The following is a 17426-nucleotide window of genomic DNA, read 5'->3' on the forward strand; positions in this document are numbered from 1 at the left end:
GTGACATTCGATTTGCCCTGAAGAAAGTCCTGGACCTTTACAGCCACTAACGGACTGAAACATGTTGGCACTAGGGTCTTAGGACCATAATTATCCTACAAAGACCCTATTTGAAGTATTTTAGTATCCCAGACAGACCCGTTAATAAAGGGATACTGGGGATCTGTCTGGGTTTTTTTTAAAATTTCTAGCCCCCCTGGTCTGCAACATCTTCAAAGAGCTCCCAACATTGTGGTTGAGCCCACCCCGACTTTTAGGCGTCGGGGTGACCCAATGATGAAGCATGACACCACTATGGTGTGTGAGGGTACCTAAATCAAAAGGAATTGCTTCCTTGCTCACCTACCGGTGAAGTTAACATTTTCCCACAGTAGCTGCATCATAATATTCCATCCACGCATGTTGATGTTGACCGGTTATTGGTCAGTTGGAGTAAATTTATAGTGACATTGATTATATAGTGAGGTATTACTCTGACCTAGAATCCTCTCCACCCTTTTTGGCAAATTGAAAAACGGTTTTCAATAAGCCTCTTGTGTATACACGGAGTATCACTTCTCCCTTCTCCTTCAGAAAGTTACGGCTCTCTTAGCCAAGGGAGCCATCGAACGAGTTCCTGTCCCAGAAGTAGGGCGTGGTTGCTATTCCCACTACTTTCTGCTGCCCAAGAAGGACATGGCCTGCGTTCTATCTTGGATCTCAGGAACGTCCACCGCTTCCTCCGGAAGGAGAAGTTTAAAATGTTGACACTGTCTCGGCCCTCGACCCTGGAGACTGGATGGTAGCGTTGGACTTGCAGGACGCTTATTTTCACATCCCCATCCTGCCGGCCCATCGGTTTTACCTGCGGTTCACGGTAGGCCTCGAGCACTTTGTTTACCATGCTCCCATTTGGCCTTAACAGCGAGTGTTCACTAAAGTGACGGTGGTCGCAGCTCATCTGCGCAGATAAGCGGTTCCAGTCTTCACCTAGCTGGATGACGGGCTGTTGGACTACGCCGACCTCCTGCAGTCGCTGGGGTTTACCATCAATGTGCCGAAGTGACACCTGATCTCTTCTCAGAAGCTCCTTATCATTGGAGCGGTTCTGGCCACACCGCAGTTTCAGGCTTATTCTCCCGAGCAGCGAGTCTGGGATATTCGGGCTATGATTCCAATCTTTCAGCCTGTTTCCCAGGCCGCTGGGCCTCATGACCTCTTGCATCCTGCTGGTGGACTATGCCAGGTGGCATATGCGGGCTCTGTAGTGGGACCTGAAGTTCCAGTGGGCACAGCATCAGGGGAATCTTTCCGATTGCATCCAGATCTCGGAGGGCACTACACACTAATTGCAGTGGTAGCTAACGAACCAGGATGGGGTCAACGGCAGATCCCTCTCCTTTTCCCAACCAGAGTTCACGTTGGTGACAGATGCATCACTACTAGTGTGGGGCAGTCACATGTGAGAGGCGGAGATCAGAGGCCTCTGGTCTCCGGCGGAGTCTGGGCTCTACATCAACCTTCTGGAGCTTCGGGTGATCCGCCTTGCACTGAAGGCATTCCTTCTGTCAAAGGGGGAGTAGTGCACGTGTTCACGGACACCACCACCGCCATGTGGTATTGCAACAAACAGGGCGGGGGGGGGGGGGGGGTCATGGACCCTATATCAGGAGGCACTTCATCTCTGGAAGTGGCTGAAACATCAGGGCATGTCCCTGGTGGCTCTACACCTGGCAGGTTCTGTGAACGCCAGGCCCGACTAACTCAGCCATCGGTGCATGATGGATCACAAATGGCGTCTTCACTCAGAGGTGGTGCAAGATCTCTTTCAGGGGTGGGGAGAGCCTTGGTTAGATCTATTCGCCACCGAAGAGAACGCGCAATGTCAGTTCTGCATGTTGGAATTTCCAAGGCAGCACTCGCTCGGTAACGCTTTTCGCCGCGAGTGGAGTTGCAGTCTTCTGTACGCCTTCCCGCCTATAACACTTATACCCAGAGTGCTGAAGAAGATGAAGCGCGACCTGGCCCAAGTCATTATTGTGGCTCCGGACTGGCCACGAAGAGTCTGGTATCCCGAGCTCTTGCACATAGCCATCGATCTGCCGATCAGACTGCCCCTTCAGGAGGATCTTCTGTCACAGCAGTAGGGGACGGTCCTCCACCCGAACCTGTCCAGGCTCCAACTCCTTCCGTGGAGATTGAGCTGCGAAAATTGACTGCTTTTGACCTTCCTCCCGAAGTCTGTAAAGTTATCTTTGCAGCCAGGCGTCCTTCCACCAAAATGGTGTACGCCTGTGGATGCAACAAGTTTGTGGCATGGTGCGCAGCAAAGGCTGTGGAACCCCTTTCTGCTCCCCTTTCAGAGGTTTTCCTCTTCATTCTTTCTTTGGCTCAGCAGGGCTCTGTTCTAGGCACTCTAAAAGGCTATCTTTCTGCCATTTCGTCCTTTCTTAAGCTTCCTGACACGCCTTCTCTTTTTAAGTCCCCTATTGTGAATCGCTTCCTTAAGGGCATTACACACTTGTATCCTCCAATTCCCTTCGTAAGGCCTCAGTTGGATTTGAACCTGGTTCTGACCTATCTTATCTGCGCTCCTTTCAAGCCGCTACATAACTGTCCTCTCAGACTTCTGACACTTGAAACTGCCTTTCTGGTCGCCATCACCTCTGTTCGCAGGGTGAGTGAGCTTCAGGCCATTTCTTCAAAACCTCCTTTCCTGGCTGTTCATCCGGACAAAGTTGTCCTTGGTACTAGGCCTTCTTTCCTTCCCAAAGTGGTTACCTCTTTCCACAAAGGACAGACCATCACTTTGCCCACCTTCTTCCCGCCCTGCATCCTTCTAGAGAGGCTCCACCATCTTGATCCAAAACGTGCGCTTTCCTTCTATCTGGATAGCACAAAACAATTCCAGGTGGATGACCAGCTTTGTTTGCTATGTGGGCGCCAAGAAACGTCGGGCCGTGCAAAAGCGAACCATCTCCCGATGGACCGTTCTTTGCATAAAAATCTATTATTCCTTATGGAAAAAGGAACCTCCAGTGGGGTTGCGCGCCCATTCAACCGTTATCTGATTGCAACTCTGTTTTTTTGCCAGTTATTTCTCTCGGGCACCAGGCCAAATCCCATCACCTATAACGCAACTTGGGTGGATTTCGATTGTTCCCGAATGAATGGCAAGAGATCGACTGTGATACAAAGTGACTCAGTGCACATAGTATTTACTGTCTTGTCACCATTATCTCTTAATGCACATATTCGAATTTCAGACTGGGGTTCAGTCACCAGGGCAGACAACATAGGAGACAGAGGCCAACAGAGATGGCCCACTCCAGTTTCCAGCCTTCACAGATCTCCCCATCTGTATCATCCTTGCAAGAGAATATTGCAATTCCTCTTCATTAATTGGCACTAGTATAGCTCTGTCTCCCAACATTTTAGTTTCGATTTTGGAGTCCATATCTATTGATGACTGCTGAGTGCAAGATGCATATGTTTGCAGATCTTTATCTGACTGTGGTAACAGAAGAGCCATGTAATCTTGCTCAGGTAAAGGTCAGACCAACATTTGTTCTGGTTCCAGCAGTGCATGCAGCATCTTTCAGATAACACGCCTCCCAAGTTCCTGATAAAACTCTCTTCATGGGGTTTACTTCAGCCCACCCTCCTCTACAGAACCCTAATTAATAGCCAACTATACTTTTTGAGCTCAGTGCAGTTTTTAGTGCCTTGCCTTGTGTTATAATTAATCATTTGACAGTGATGTAATTAACTGGGGCTAGAGAACACCAAGCAAGCAGAAAATATACACTGGCATGTGCAGGTCCAAGAACGCGTAAAAAATTAGAGGAGTATCGGGCACGGCTTGGGGGAAAGGTTAACCCCTGCTGGCAAGAGCAGAGGATGGTACACTTGAAACAGTCTTGGTGGAACCACACAAACTTCGAGATAGCACCATAATCGTAAACTGATAGTCACACCCTAGCAAGGACGAGGGTGTACAGTCGCGGCTAGAGTGAAAATTTAAATTAAGGAGAAATGAAGTTAAAACCTCATGATTCATTGATAGGCTCTCCCTCTACCGTTTGGACCGTAGTTTCAAGGCAGTTTTACTGGGAGGGCCAAGGGGGACACTAGGAAATCTCGGGTAAACTGCAGGTAATAACGTGAAGTGTTCCAAGTATGAGGCTTCAGTCATGATGCTTTTACTTGGCACATGCACACAGACTACTTCAGGAGAGGCAACTCTAGTATGTGTGTGGGGGGTGGGGCACATGGAGAAGGTGGCTCATAGTAAGAGAAGAGTTCTACTATAGCCAAATAGCCCGGTGCTGAGAGCTGTACCAGCCCTGGATCAGAGTTATAGACCAGAGCCGCATGGGAGTGCCTATAATGATTGAGAGGTCCTTTAACAGCCGGTTTGCCTGAGGCAGAAGGGTTATAAGGCTATTAGAACATTCCACCCACTAAGAGTAGAATGCTCTTAAGGTTAAAGAGGAGAAACAAGAATACAAACATTGGAATGTTGGAGCTCCGCTCTTATACCAGCCATTATAGCCCAGACCTTCTCCATTGTCTTCAATGAAGCTCTCAACATTCCAATATTCTAATTCGCTATTCGGGAGAAGGACTGGAAGAGTTTCACAGTAGGTGGCATTTCACAAAGAGTAAAGTTTGTTTGTGGTTGCCAGGGTGGTGTTACACCAGACTAGTCAAGACCATATCAGACTCGTTAAATAAGAAAGGGATATTAGTGATATTTAGTAGGTAAATAAGGGACGCTGGAATAAGAGACATTTGGCTGATCAGCACTGTCCCAGGGGAGGGTAATGTAACTTGCATGGAAATGAACAGCAGGAGGGCAGGAACACTAACAGTGGACGCTTTATAAATTGACCATGATTGGGCTAAGTTAATTATGTTCTCTACGTACAAAATGAAAATGGAAGCACAGGCTGGCTTGTTGATGGGTAAAATGTGTGTCCTGCAAATATTAAAGCGCCAAATAAAAAAGATGCATTATTTTTAGTAAATCAATAGCAAGACATGTGGGTAGCCTGATAGAGCTAAATCACAGGATACATCAGTGTTCACAAGAGGAAAGTTATATAAAGCAGCTTGCTGAGTGTAGTAGAACAAATGTACATGAGGGACGTGTGTTTTGAAAATGGGGAAAGCAGGGTATTCCCAAGCGAAAGAGATTAGGTATTCAGTTATTATTTTTATAGTGTGATTCTGGTGAATGACATTTTGCAATTTAAAGATGTGTGGGGTGAGTGTGACGGAAAACCTAAGAGATATACCAAAATAGAGGCAAAAAAGAAAGCTGCTGATTTGTGTAGCATATACAAAATAGTTAATGGTGGAGATAATGAAGCACATTCAAGGTAATCTAGGGAGATTCGAGAATCATTAGCCTACAGCCAGGATGCATAGTTAAGGTGCAGAGGCTGGAAGATTCATGTCACTAGTGGTGAAGAAGAAATAGCTAAGATGGGAGAACATACCGATATAATATGAATTACAAGTGACATAAATGGCACGTACGTACTATTAAATAGTGCTTAACTCTCATCTACCACTTCCGTGCAAGGAACAAACACATTTTTATTGTCTGCTATAACCTTATGTTTTCCTTTGTTTTTCCACAACTGACGGTTTGTGTATTAGGACCCACTTTTTTCGCTATATGGAGAGGAGGGTTCCATCACATCACACATTCACTGTTCACTTGCTGTGGAGGTATAGGGGGGGCTCTTGCGACCATTTCTTGATGAATTTCCTTCTTTCAACAGTGGTTATGACCATTGTATTACCGATCTAGTCTTTTATATCACTGGCACAGCACTCGCCTCTGCCACCAATTTGAGTTTTTACTCGGAAATGATTTGTGCAAATGTTAAACCATTGTCACCATTAACTTTCAGATTGTTTACTATTTGGCAGCTGGATTTAAAGGTATTCTCGCATTCCATGCCTTGCCATTCTCTATACTCTCAAATCCATGCCCCCCTCCTCATTTTCTGGTGTCTGCCAGGTGTATGCTAGAAAGGTTGTTGTGTGACAGGCACAATCACACACATACGTTGGGCATGGTTTCTGACAGTGTTTTGGATAGACATTTCTATAAGGGATAACCCAAGACACTAGGGGCACAGTTGCAAAATACCAGGAAGTCCTTCTACTGGAAAGTCCTATAGAGTTGGAATATTCCCTTCACAACATATTAGGGAAGATAGTGCCATATGTGTTGCTTGCAGCCTAGCAAATTACAGCTCTCTGATAGAGACTACTAGCTGCAGATTCCTTCACGTAGAATTATCCCCAGGCGTGAGACTGGATCCGAAAAATTTTTGCCACAGCATCATGCGTGCCAGGGGGCGGGGCAAAACCACGCGACTCCGCCTAGGCATCGTACGTGACGTCGGCGAGGTCACATAAGCCCCACCCCAGGGCTCCTACGTCAGTTTTTTTCCTTTTCCGTGTGCAACGCGGATCCGGTCTTGCTGCGGGCCTGTTTCGGCCCCCTTTTTTCTTCATCATTGTCCTTCTCTTGGTGGCACAGTGTGCGAATGCCTTCGGGCTTCAAAGCTTGCACGTTGTGTGGGCGTCTTATGTCGGCGACGGACCCTCATCGCATTTGTATGTGGTGTTTGGGGGAGGATCACGGCACCACGGATTGTGAGGCGTGCCAACAGTTTAAGCCGAAGTCGCGGCGGGAGCGCCGCGTGAAACTTCTCTCTGTGCGTATCTCCTGGTCAACCTCCTCCCCTCGATCGACAGATGGCTTCAGATACGGCCGTGGTCGTCGTCATCCCCCTTCCCTGATGTCGCGAGAGCGACGCTCACCGGTGGGCAAGTGTCGCAGTTGGTCCCCGGGGGCCAGGTTTTGACCTGCCGGGGGCGTGGACTCTCCACGGTTGATGCGGCCCCGTGTGTCCTCCTACCCAGTTTGCCGGTGATGGAGCGTTGAGAGTCCAGATGGAGACATACGCGGCGGCTTTGCAGGCCTCGCTGGCGTCTCCTCCTCCTCCTTCCCCTCCTGGGGCGTCCGCGGTTCCCTTGCCTTGCGCGGGGCCTTCCACAGCACCGCCGGTGGCTCCGGCCCCGGTGCCAACTGGGTCGGATCCAGGCTTGGAGGATATGGTGCTGTTGGGGTGCGACTCCTCTGGGGTCCCTCCTTCACACCACGGTGTCTCTGCCTCGCCGCAAACTCCTGCGGGAGTCCCTGTGGTGTTGCGTGAGGTCGCCGGGGCTCGGGTTGCATCCCCGAACCCCTCTCGGTCCCTTGACAAGGCCGAGGTGATGCCGCTACGGCGCCGTCAGCTGCTGGACCGGGCGGCGCCACAGGGGTTGGTGGACTCTCCTCGTCCCGCTTCGGGTCTAGGTTGGGCGCAAACCCCTCGCCCTCCTCTGGGACTTTCTCGTCCCTCCACGCAGGTGGCTGCCTCGTCGGTGGGCGAGTCTGAGGTTGGGTCAAACCTGGCGGCGCTGCATGGCTCGCCGGACCACCTCTGTCGTATACTGGACTGAGGCTGGCGGGGGACTTCGTGTCACTCCCCTGGTCCTTGTCCCTCCACGCAGGCGGCTGCCTCGCTGGAGGTTGAGTCGGCGCCATTCCAACGCCGCCCCCTGTCCACTGCGACTCCGGCCCCGCTCCGGTCCCCGACGCAGTTTGACTTCGAGGAGCCCTATCCAGCTTCTCCTTCGGTGCAGGCTGGCGTTACCGCTCTGCCTCAGGCGGCGGACTCTACGGCTCTTGACAGGCATCGAGTTGCGGATTCGTCTTCGGACTCTCCCTCTTCTCCAGAGGCTGCCTGCATATTGGTGTCGTCCTCCCCGGAGACTGGCCGCCTAGTGGTGTCTTTTTCACCGGCATCGTCAAAGGGTGGCTCCCCGCCGTTTCTGAGGCAGCGGTGTTCGCCGGAGGAGTGGCAGGTCCCCCATTCCTTAGCTCCTCCTACCTTCCAGGTCTGGCCCCTGCCCGTTCAGCTTGGCTTGGGGGACGGCCGCCTTAGTCTGCAGCCATCGCCCATGGAGGAGCTGCTTTCTCCGCCGCGGGGCCCTACAGAGTTGGGTGCGGCCTTTGCTCACGCCGTTTCCACGGCGGTGGATATTCTGTGCATGGGTGACCCGATTGGTCATTTAACGACGGATCATCTCTTGGAGGTTCTCCACCAGGGCTCTAGTGGGAGGGAGATCTTTCTTCCCTTTGAGGGTTCGCTCCTTTCGTCCCTGACGGGGGCTTGGGGGCGTCCTGCCTCAGGGGATCCGGTGCCTCAGCACCTTCTACATCGGCACCTTCCGGCACTGCATGACCCTGCGTGTCTCTCCCTCCACCCCTCTGCGGCCAGTTCTCTTTTGCGGACTGCCTTTCCCTCCCTGCCGCCGCTGTTGACTCCGCCCTTCCAGGAGGCCCGCTGGCTGGACTCTTGAAGGCGCAACATGTTTTCCTCGACCAGCGCGGCCCTACGGGCCCTGAACACATTGTGTTTCCTGGCAGGGGCATCCTCTTGTATGTGGGACTCGGTTGAGTCTTAGGGGTCCGCAGCTTCTCAGGAGACTGTTCAGGCGGACTTACCGCGTCATGCGTTGGATGGCCGGGAGCTAGCGGTGTTTATTCTTCACTCCGCTCTGGACATCTCGGAGGTGCTGGGCCAGGCCATGGCTTCCTCCGTCGCCATGCTTGGCTTCGGGACGGCGTCTTCCCCAAAAACATTCGGGAACGGCTCATTGATCTCCCGTTTGATGGTAGCCTGTTGTTCCATGCCCCAACTGACTCCGCCATCCAAAGGTTCCTGGCGGGGCTCTGTCCTACTCCTCCTCCTCCTCCTCCTCCTCCTCCTCCTCCTCCTCCTCCTCCTCAGTGATTAAGGAGTTGAGCTGGTTCTGGTCCTTCTTGGGACGGTCACTCTTGCGGTGGAGTGTGTTTTCTGGCCATTGAGTCCTCCTTGTGGGGACTTTGGCAATGTTGGCTGCTGGACGGCCCTTGTTCGCTGTGTTTCTTGCTAGAACTGTTACGCAGACTTGGCCCAGAGATTAGGCCTTCTGTTTTCTTTGGGCTGATTGTCAAGCCGTTCGTGGGGTGTTTTCCCTGTGGCTCTTTTGTTTTTCCTCTGTTGCGGTGGTTCTTCCAAAGAGGGTTCCCATGTCTTGGGACTTAATGTACCGTATGTGGGGTAGTGGTAGCTGTTATACTGCTTGCGCTCTGCTGTGGAGTTCTGGTGGCCCTTTGGTGCCTGTTCTCTGTGGCATTTCTGTATGTTGCTTTACTTCTTGAGGGCGTGTGTGCGCGGCCCCTCGTGGGGGTGTGTCCGGCCCTATCCTCTTCTCCCTGCTTGGGATAATTCTGGGCCCTCCCTTGTCAGGTGTTGCCCACTCGGTCTTCCTGGGGCCATGGGCTGTTTTTAGGTCGAGGGACCGTCCGGTCTGCCGAAGGCAGAACCGGAAGTCCGGAGATCTTATGTTTCTTAGAGTGGCTATTTAGCCCGCCTCTCTTTTTGCCTCTCCTCCATTGGCTGGCTTCCTAAACGGAGGCCAGCCATTGGAGGAGAGAGCCGTCCCTCCAAATAGGCTCCGTCATTTTCAGATTCGGGGGCGTGTTCCGTGCTCTTCTTTCCACTTTTTAGCCACGCCCTTTTTTAGGTGTGTTTTTCTCTCCTCAAGCCAATGGCAAGAGGAGAGAAAAAGAAACACGCCCCCGAATCTGAAACCGCCGCTGCGTTTCTCCGAGGCGTTTCTGCTTCGCCTCGGAGAAAGGCGGCGGTGTGCTTGTTACTCTTCCCAACTCTAAAAACGTTTCCATCTGTTGAGGAAACTGTTTTGCAATAATGCACCGCGTAACCGACGTCACGGACCCAATTTATAATATGAATTTTCTTCTGTGAAATTGAACGCATCCTCCTCGGATTGAGTTCACGTGCAACCGATTTATCAATTTTGGTCAAAACCATCAGAGGGATTCGCTTTGAGGCGTGTTGGTATTTCTAACAAGAATTGATCGCCGACCACTTCAAGCTTGAATGTTTCCACAAACAAAGTGATATTAACTTAAACAACATCGGAAAAGAACGCAGCCCGCGCCTCATGCCGAATCTGCTGGGGTGGAAAACCCCTCCCAAAAGTGGATTGTAGCAAAAACGTGTAATGTTTTAGGAGCCTGGGGTATGTTTGTGTCAGAATCATAGTAAACCAACGGCTTTGCAACAAAAACACATTGTCTTCGGAAGAAGCAAACGTGTTGCGGCCCGCGAACTGCCAACTCTCGGGTGTAAAATACGCGCTAATCTTTGCGGAGGTCTGCGCGTGCGCGCCGATACTGCTGCTGTTATTATAAATACTCTGATTCATATTATTATCGTTGTTTTCGTTGCTACTATTGTCGTTTTTATTATTGTTACATCAGTTCCATAGTCACGTTCTTTCTTCGTGGTCGGGAGGGAGTGTATTTTTATGTATTGAGGCTCTGTATATGGCCGGAATCAGTGCATCATTGACCGGAAGCTGCAACTCAGCGGGTCCTTGGGCCGGAAGCGGTACCTCGGTGAATTGTTGGGCCGGAAGCAGACTGAGGCACAATGGGTCTTTGGGCCGGAAGCGGTACATCGGTGGTGCATAAGGCCGAAAGCTGATTTTGGTGCAGTGTGTTCTGCGGCTGGAAGCGGGGACTTAGTGGGGTATGGGGCCGGCCCCATCAGTGGGGTCCCATCAGTGGGGGCTGGAAGCGGTACATACGTGGGGCTGGGGGCAAGAGGCGGGGCATCAGTTTGGCCATGGACGGATTTCTTATCGCTTGGATCAGTTTCCTACACACCATCCTCCAGACTGCAGAGATAGGAAGCCGTGGCTTCTCACGCATCCAGCGTGAATGTGCAAACTTACCTTGCACAAACACTGCACACGAAAACAAGCAAAAGTTATACTCCCACCGGAGCCAAGTTCAGCAGCGTGTGTGCTCCTCATCTGCTCTGTGGATTTCTCATGGCCGCGTAGCTCGCCGCATGGGGCAGGGGCCCCGCTCGCGCCTGGACCTGCTGCGGAACTTGCTGACGGCGCTGGTGCGGCACGAGCGCATACAGACAACCTTGGCTCGCGCCGACGAGCTGCGCTTCTATGCCGAGAGGATGAGCACGGGACCGGGTCCGACGGATGGAAGCTGCAGGCTAGTTGGGGGCTAAATGAGTGATTGGTGCACACGCGGGACAGGGGATCGTCTGCCGAGCTTGGAGCAGAAAGGCTGAGGCATTTGTAAAAGGCATTTCAACGTGATACATGTGCTTCGGTAAGGTAGATGGTTTAAGAGTGTGGTTATGGCGTCGGGGGAGGGGTGAGTTGCACTCGAGTTCATTAAAGTATATTATATTGGAATCGATGAGCCACACACTCTCTCTCTATCTCACTACCTCACTCTCTATCACTACATCACTATCTATTTCTCTCTCACTCTCACTACCTCACTATATCACAACACACTCTCTCAAAACTTCACTACATCACTCTCTCACTACCTCACAACTTCACTCTCTTTCTAAATCACTAATTCACTCTCTATCTCACTACCTCACTCTCTCTCAAATACACTAAGTCACTTACACTCACTCTTTCACTACCTCACTCTATCTCACTACTTCACTACATCACTCTCTGTTTCTATCCTAATACCTCACAACATCCCTCACTACCTCACTCTCTCTTTCACTACCTCAATCTTTCTCTCACTACCTCACAACATCACTCACTGTTTCTATCTCACTACGTCAGAAAATACCTCTAACTCACTAACTCACTCTTTTACTACCTCACACTCTACCTCACTCTCTCACTACATAACTCTCTATACATCACTACTCCCCTCTATCTATATCACTACCTCACTATCTCACTACTTCTCTCTCTAAAAAGATCACTACCTCACTCTCTCACTACCTCACTGCTAATGCAATAGGTATCACATATGCAAAAAAAAAGCTAATGCCAATAGAAATGACAATGCCATTTATTTAGGGATACAAAAATGATAAAAAAATGAGCAATACCAATAGCTCTACCTATAATATTGCCGAGACCATTGCATTGTAAATGCTTGTTTCTGCTCTGGTGGCTTGTCTGTTAGCGCCGCTCTGGTTGACCTGTTGCCTTCCGTCTGGTGTGGCTTCGCCTTCTTTTCCCTCGTTTCCTTGGGTCCTCTGGGCTCTCCCCCTGGCTTTGGAGGGAAGCTTATTGCCTTGAAGGGGTGTGGGGTACTTCGGCATCTCTGGCCTGGCCCTTGGTTCCTCTATCGTGAGTGTGCGGGCCCTCCCCCCCCCCCCCTCCTTTTTTCTTCTCTCCTCCTTTTTTCTTCTCCCCCCCCCCTCTTTTTCTTCTCCCCCCCGCCCCCCCCATCCCTCTGGGGTTGGTGGTGTTCTGCTTGTGGGGGGCTCCTCTTGCCTGGCAGGGTCTCGGTTATTGCCCGGTCCGCAGGTCTGGTCCACTCTGTGACCCTCTGTCCTGTTATGCCTGGGGTGGGGGTCCTTTCGCAGACCCTCCTTCCCTGTCGGTATTGCTAGGGTATCTATTCTACGTGAAGGAATTTGCAGCTAGTAGTCTCTATCAGATGTACGAGTTACTTACCTTAGGTAACGATGTATCTGGTAGAGACGATTCTAGCCACAGATTCCCTCACAGCCCGCCCTTCCTCCCCGTTCTGCGAGGACCCGTGGGTTGGTTGCGGCACTCGCCTCCTGGTGGAAGGCTGTGTTTCTTGTGAGTGCATTCCTTAGCTCTTGGCGGGTTGCTCCGTCTTGTTGCTGTTCCTTCCTCCCCTTGGTTCTCTGGACGATGGGGTTATGGTGCTCCTGTGCCCCGCTCCTCGGGCTGCTCCAGGTTTGGGGGGGGGGTGTTGCCTTCAATCTCGCCTCTCCCTCCCTTCCTCTTGTTGCTGGGGCTCCCTGCCCCTCTGCCGTCCTCTGTCTGGGGGTCACCTGGCCAGGCCCTGCCCTTGTTCCTTGGAGGATGGTTGCCCTCTGTGCTGGGGTCGTTTGGAGGGTTGTTGTTGTCCTGTCTGTTCTGGCGCTGGCTCTCCTTCCCTATTTCCGGGGGTTGTAGGCCTGCTACAGGTATCCTGCCTTTACATATGTTCCCTGTCTCCGGGGGAGGGGTGGGAAGGCGGTTACATGCTGGCAGGGTGGCTGCTCGGGGCTCTGCTCTGTTCTTTATTCCGCCCCTGCCTTTGGAGGCTGCAGTGTTGCACGGCTCCTTATGGTGTCGCTTGTCTCCATTCTTTGTTTCTACTCTTTCGCACACTGTTCCCCTGCTTCCACAGTTTGCCTAGTGGCTCTGCGTTGCGGCGCGGAAAAGTTACGAAGAAAACTGACGTAGGCACGCCGGGTTGGGGCTTATGTGACCTCTCTGACGTCACGTACGCGGACGACGCCTAGGCGGAGACGCGTGGTATCGCCCCGCCCCCTGGCGCACAGGGATGCTGTGGCAAAAAGTTTCCGGATCCAGTCTCACGTCTGGGGATAATTCTATGTGAAGGAATCTGCGGCTAGAATCGTCTCTACCAGATACATAGTTACCAAAGGTAAATAACTCGTACGTTACAAAGAGTTTGGTCATTTTTAGAGATTGAAAAATTGCCATATCAAGTGTACAGCCTAAGAGGAAAACATACATTGTAAATAATCTATATGCTTCAATGAGTGTCAGAAACCTCAGATTAATATGATCGAAATGTCCAAGAAAATATTTGATAATCTTATGACTTAGTTCAATAAAAGTCTTAGATGCAATCAAAAATATTTTTATTTCTCAGAATGATGTGCTTTGGAAAACAAAAATTACCCCAGGATCCATTACCCAGGATTCATCACTCACTTCGCATTTACACTTCCACTTGGGCGACCACCTATTATGTTTAGTTTGGTTACATACTGGAAGACCCAGTGATTTGATGATCTAACGCATGATTCCTACACAGTATATTGTCCGTTGCTACTTGTCCAACCTGTATTTTGCCCTTGGAAAAAGTCACTGCTTGTGATGAAACACTTGTCAGCTGTTGCTTTCACACAATCGTATTAATCGCCAAATTCAGTACGTATTAGTAAAACCAGAACTGGATTTTCTACATACACTTCTTCGTGGACTTTAATTCGGTCCTTTCTCATGAATGCTTTGGTATCTTCATTTTTTAGTTTGTACAGTGGACTTTTTGGGTTTGTTGTTGTTTGTACCTGCTGGTAGTAGTGTACATTAACCCAAGTAAGCACCAACCTATCTTGTTTGCATATAATACTATTCCTATAACTTTGTATGTACAGGCGGTGTGATTGACATACCACCTTTCTTTTTTCCATTTGGATAAGTGCTTTTAATTTTATAATCTCTTGATATTTGATAACCAATATTGAAAACTCAAATGTTGAATTATCTTTAGCGAATGGTTAGCAAAATTAGAACCTTAGAGGGAACACCTAGAGTGCAACCTGGAAATGGGTAGATCTTCACTGCCCCAAACCAGTGTGAGTCTTCGGTTTATGGGGGCCACATTGCATATCTTGGATCCATCTGTTGCTTCGCTTCTTTGAACCCTGCCATTTGGAAATTGCAAAACCCCTACTGAGAACTCTAGTTATTTGGAAATCTCTATCTTGTTGACAAGTTGGTGCCCGCCCCCCTACCCTCCTCTGTCAAAGCTTGATAAAACCTATTTTGGTTGCCTGGGGTTATGAATTTCAAATCGGGCACTCCATATTGATTGTCTTTGGATTCCCCATCAACATTCCCCTCCTCGCCTTCAGTTAAAGTTCAATACTGCTCCCCCTATAGCCAGTGATCTCGACTGCACGAACACCAAAGAATGTCTGACCAACAGCAGGTCCCTAGAATTTGCTGGTTTCCCCAAAGATGAGAATAATGCTAAGATTCTTGGAGGAAGTCCCTCTGGAACTAAAAATAGCACACCTTGCTTTGCGCTACCAAGTGCAAAGATAACATTTGTGTTCTGCATTAGTCTTCTATTGAAGGGATTTAATTGTTAATTTATTCGAGTAAATGTCAATTTATAACTTCTTTTCTTGCTTTTTAGGACCCTAATGTAGTCTTAGGCTCTGGTTTGGAAATGGAGGAGATGATTTTTGAAGTGGCGGACACACATTTGTTTTTCAATGATTTGGAGGTACGTGCATGACTGATTTACTAATTTATACTGACAAAAAAAAAATCCTCAGGTGTTCTTCCATTAAAGGCCTGACTCTATGATGTTTGACTTATCCTGCAGTCCCCGAGAGCTGAGGTTTCATAGTTTTAGCTTGTGGCAAAACGTTTATCCTACAGGCATAGTCAACATCCACTAAATATTTAAGGTTCTAGTGGCATTGTACTTTATTTCAGCCTCTACGGACAGGTGTGGGCAGTGTGAGTAAACGTACTTAAATGTTGCATTGTACTGTGCCCCATCAGATGAGCCCCAGAGTAAAAGAGGGTGATTTCCTAGAAAACATGATGATTCAGCTTCCGCTGCTATATTCGCTAGTACAAATCGTGACTGGTTAACATAAACCTGTTTCACATTTGGCAGCTAAACAGAAAGCATTTCCTGCCTTTATTAGTCATCCGGTAACTCAGAGGCCTTGATTGTTTGTATGATCATACGGAACTATGGGATTTCTAGGCATACAAAATAAACGAGTTAGGTAGGATGTGTCACATTTAGGTATTTAAGGGTTGAGTAGACCGGTTTGAAGGTGGCTACTGGCTGTGGTTGGCTTGGAGTATTATTCTAATAGTTATTAAATAACTCAGTTACTATTACCAGCGTCCTGCGCACCATTATTCAAATTATGTAAACTAAAAGGCCACTAGATGGCGGCGTTACTTGTTGGAAAGAAGCAAGGACTCGGACAAAATATTGCTTCTGCTTTTAAAATCATTTCAAAATAAAAATATTCATAGATTTGTAGGGGCTGTGGAGCTCTCGGTTTATAACTGTTTTGCTGAAAGTGCTCCTTAGATAAAACAGTCCTGAAAAGAGGACATAGAAAATGTGTTTGGAACAGTGGTGTAACAAGACCTTGCCCCATCTCTCTCTCACGCCTACACCTGCCATACATGTTCCGTGGCCGTCCTGCCTGTAGAAGTGCATTGAGGCAAATGAGAATAAATCCACCCAGAGATGAAGATAAAGGGCCTCGTTTATAGAAAGGGCGTAACCAAACCACTACTCCAAATTGGTGGAAAGTCTATTTAGAGCATGGTGTAGTGTGCTGTGTTCCTGAAGATGCAGCCACTGCTGATTCCAAGATGGGGAAAACCTTTTTCGGAGACACCAAGAAATTGTCATGCATGCCACCCAATTAAGTGCATCCTTTCTGTGTTTTGCCTACTGTCCAGGACTGTCATTGGAATCTTGGCAGTCATGCAGAGAAAACCTAATATCTCCATGTGCTTTGAGAAAGGGCCAGCTGGGACCTTTATTTTCTGGGTTCAGGAAATGAACCTCACTTGTGTTCCGTCATCATAACTTTCATATGTAACAGTTCCACCCTGAGACCATGGAATGGTGGACCTGCAATGAAAAAAATGTTTTGCAGCCAAGTTACCATAGTTAAAATAAAATAGCTAAATTTCAAATTGCAAACCAGTAGATCTGGGTTAAAATCTCTTCTGTCCCTTCTCCAAATTTTGTGAGCCCATCCAAAGCAATACATTTTACTGCCTTTTCTTCCTTGTGTGACAAAATGCGAGGAGATTCTGTAGTGTATGACTGTGTTAACTGGTGAACCATGAGCCATACACTTACGGCAACAACTCTTGTCCCTTTTCATACTGTTGAGGGTAAGAGGATATATATATATTTATAGTATAATAATGTGATCAAGACCGTCATCTCGACATGTTAATGCAATATAAATTTTTTTCTGCATCTTCAATTGGAGTCTGTGCCCGTGTTTGGCCTGGCGTGGTCTTTCTGTGGGATCCTGGTATTATATCTATATATATATATTCACTTAAAAAACCATAGGTTTCACACGTTATAGTTAGGTGGACATTTCACTCGTAAAAAACCAATGAAATTCCACCGTTATAGTTAGTTCAGATAACTATAACTCGCGCGCCTGCAATCCAGTGCTCATGATGTCACATATTTCATCACTCATGACATGGTCAGTGGCATCACTCATGACATCATCCTTGTGATAGAGTGGCGGTCGCGCGAGTTATAGTTATCTGAACTAACTATTACGGTGGAATTTCATTGGTTTTTTACGAGTGAAATGTCCACCTAACTATAACATGTGTGAAACCTATGGTTTTTAAGTGAATTTGCAAAGTTTTTTAAATGCTAATTCCTAACTATAACGTGCCTGAAACCTATGGTTTTTTAAGTGAATTTGTACGGTTTTGTAAATGCTAAATTTTTTTTTTTTCTTAATGGTTTTTCACCGTGCGTGCACGGTGCGCGCACCTCG

At 48.7% G+C, this 17426-nt stretch overlaps 1 protein-coding gene across 10 annotated transcripts in view; it reads left to right on the top strand.

Moving 5' to 3' along the window:
- Positions 1 to 17426, top strand: part of EYA3 (EYA transcriptional coactivator and phosphatase 3) — a 970709-nt gene that overhangs the window by 670497 nt on the left and 282786 nt on the right. For all 10 annotated transcript variants that reach the window (XM_085647584.1, XM_085647578.1, XM_085647577.1 and 7 more), the window contains one exon: positions 15044 to 15133. In XM_085647584.1, coding sequence (XP_085503710.1) covers positions 15044 to 15133 — 90 coding nt within the window. The remainder of the gene's footprint in view (positions 1 to 15043; positions 15134 to 17426) is intronic.

This window comes from Triturus cristatus, chromosome 3_2, assembly GCF_964204655.1.
Source record: "Triturus cristatus chromosome 3_2, aTriCri1.1, whole genome shotgun sequence".
Taxonomy (NCBI): domain Eukaryota; kingdom Metazoa; phylum Chordata; class Amphibia; order Caudata; family Salamandridae; genus Triturus; species Triturus cristatus.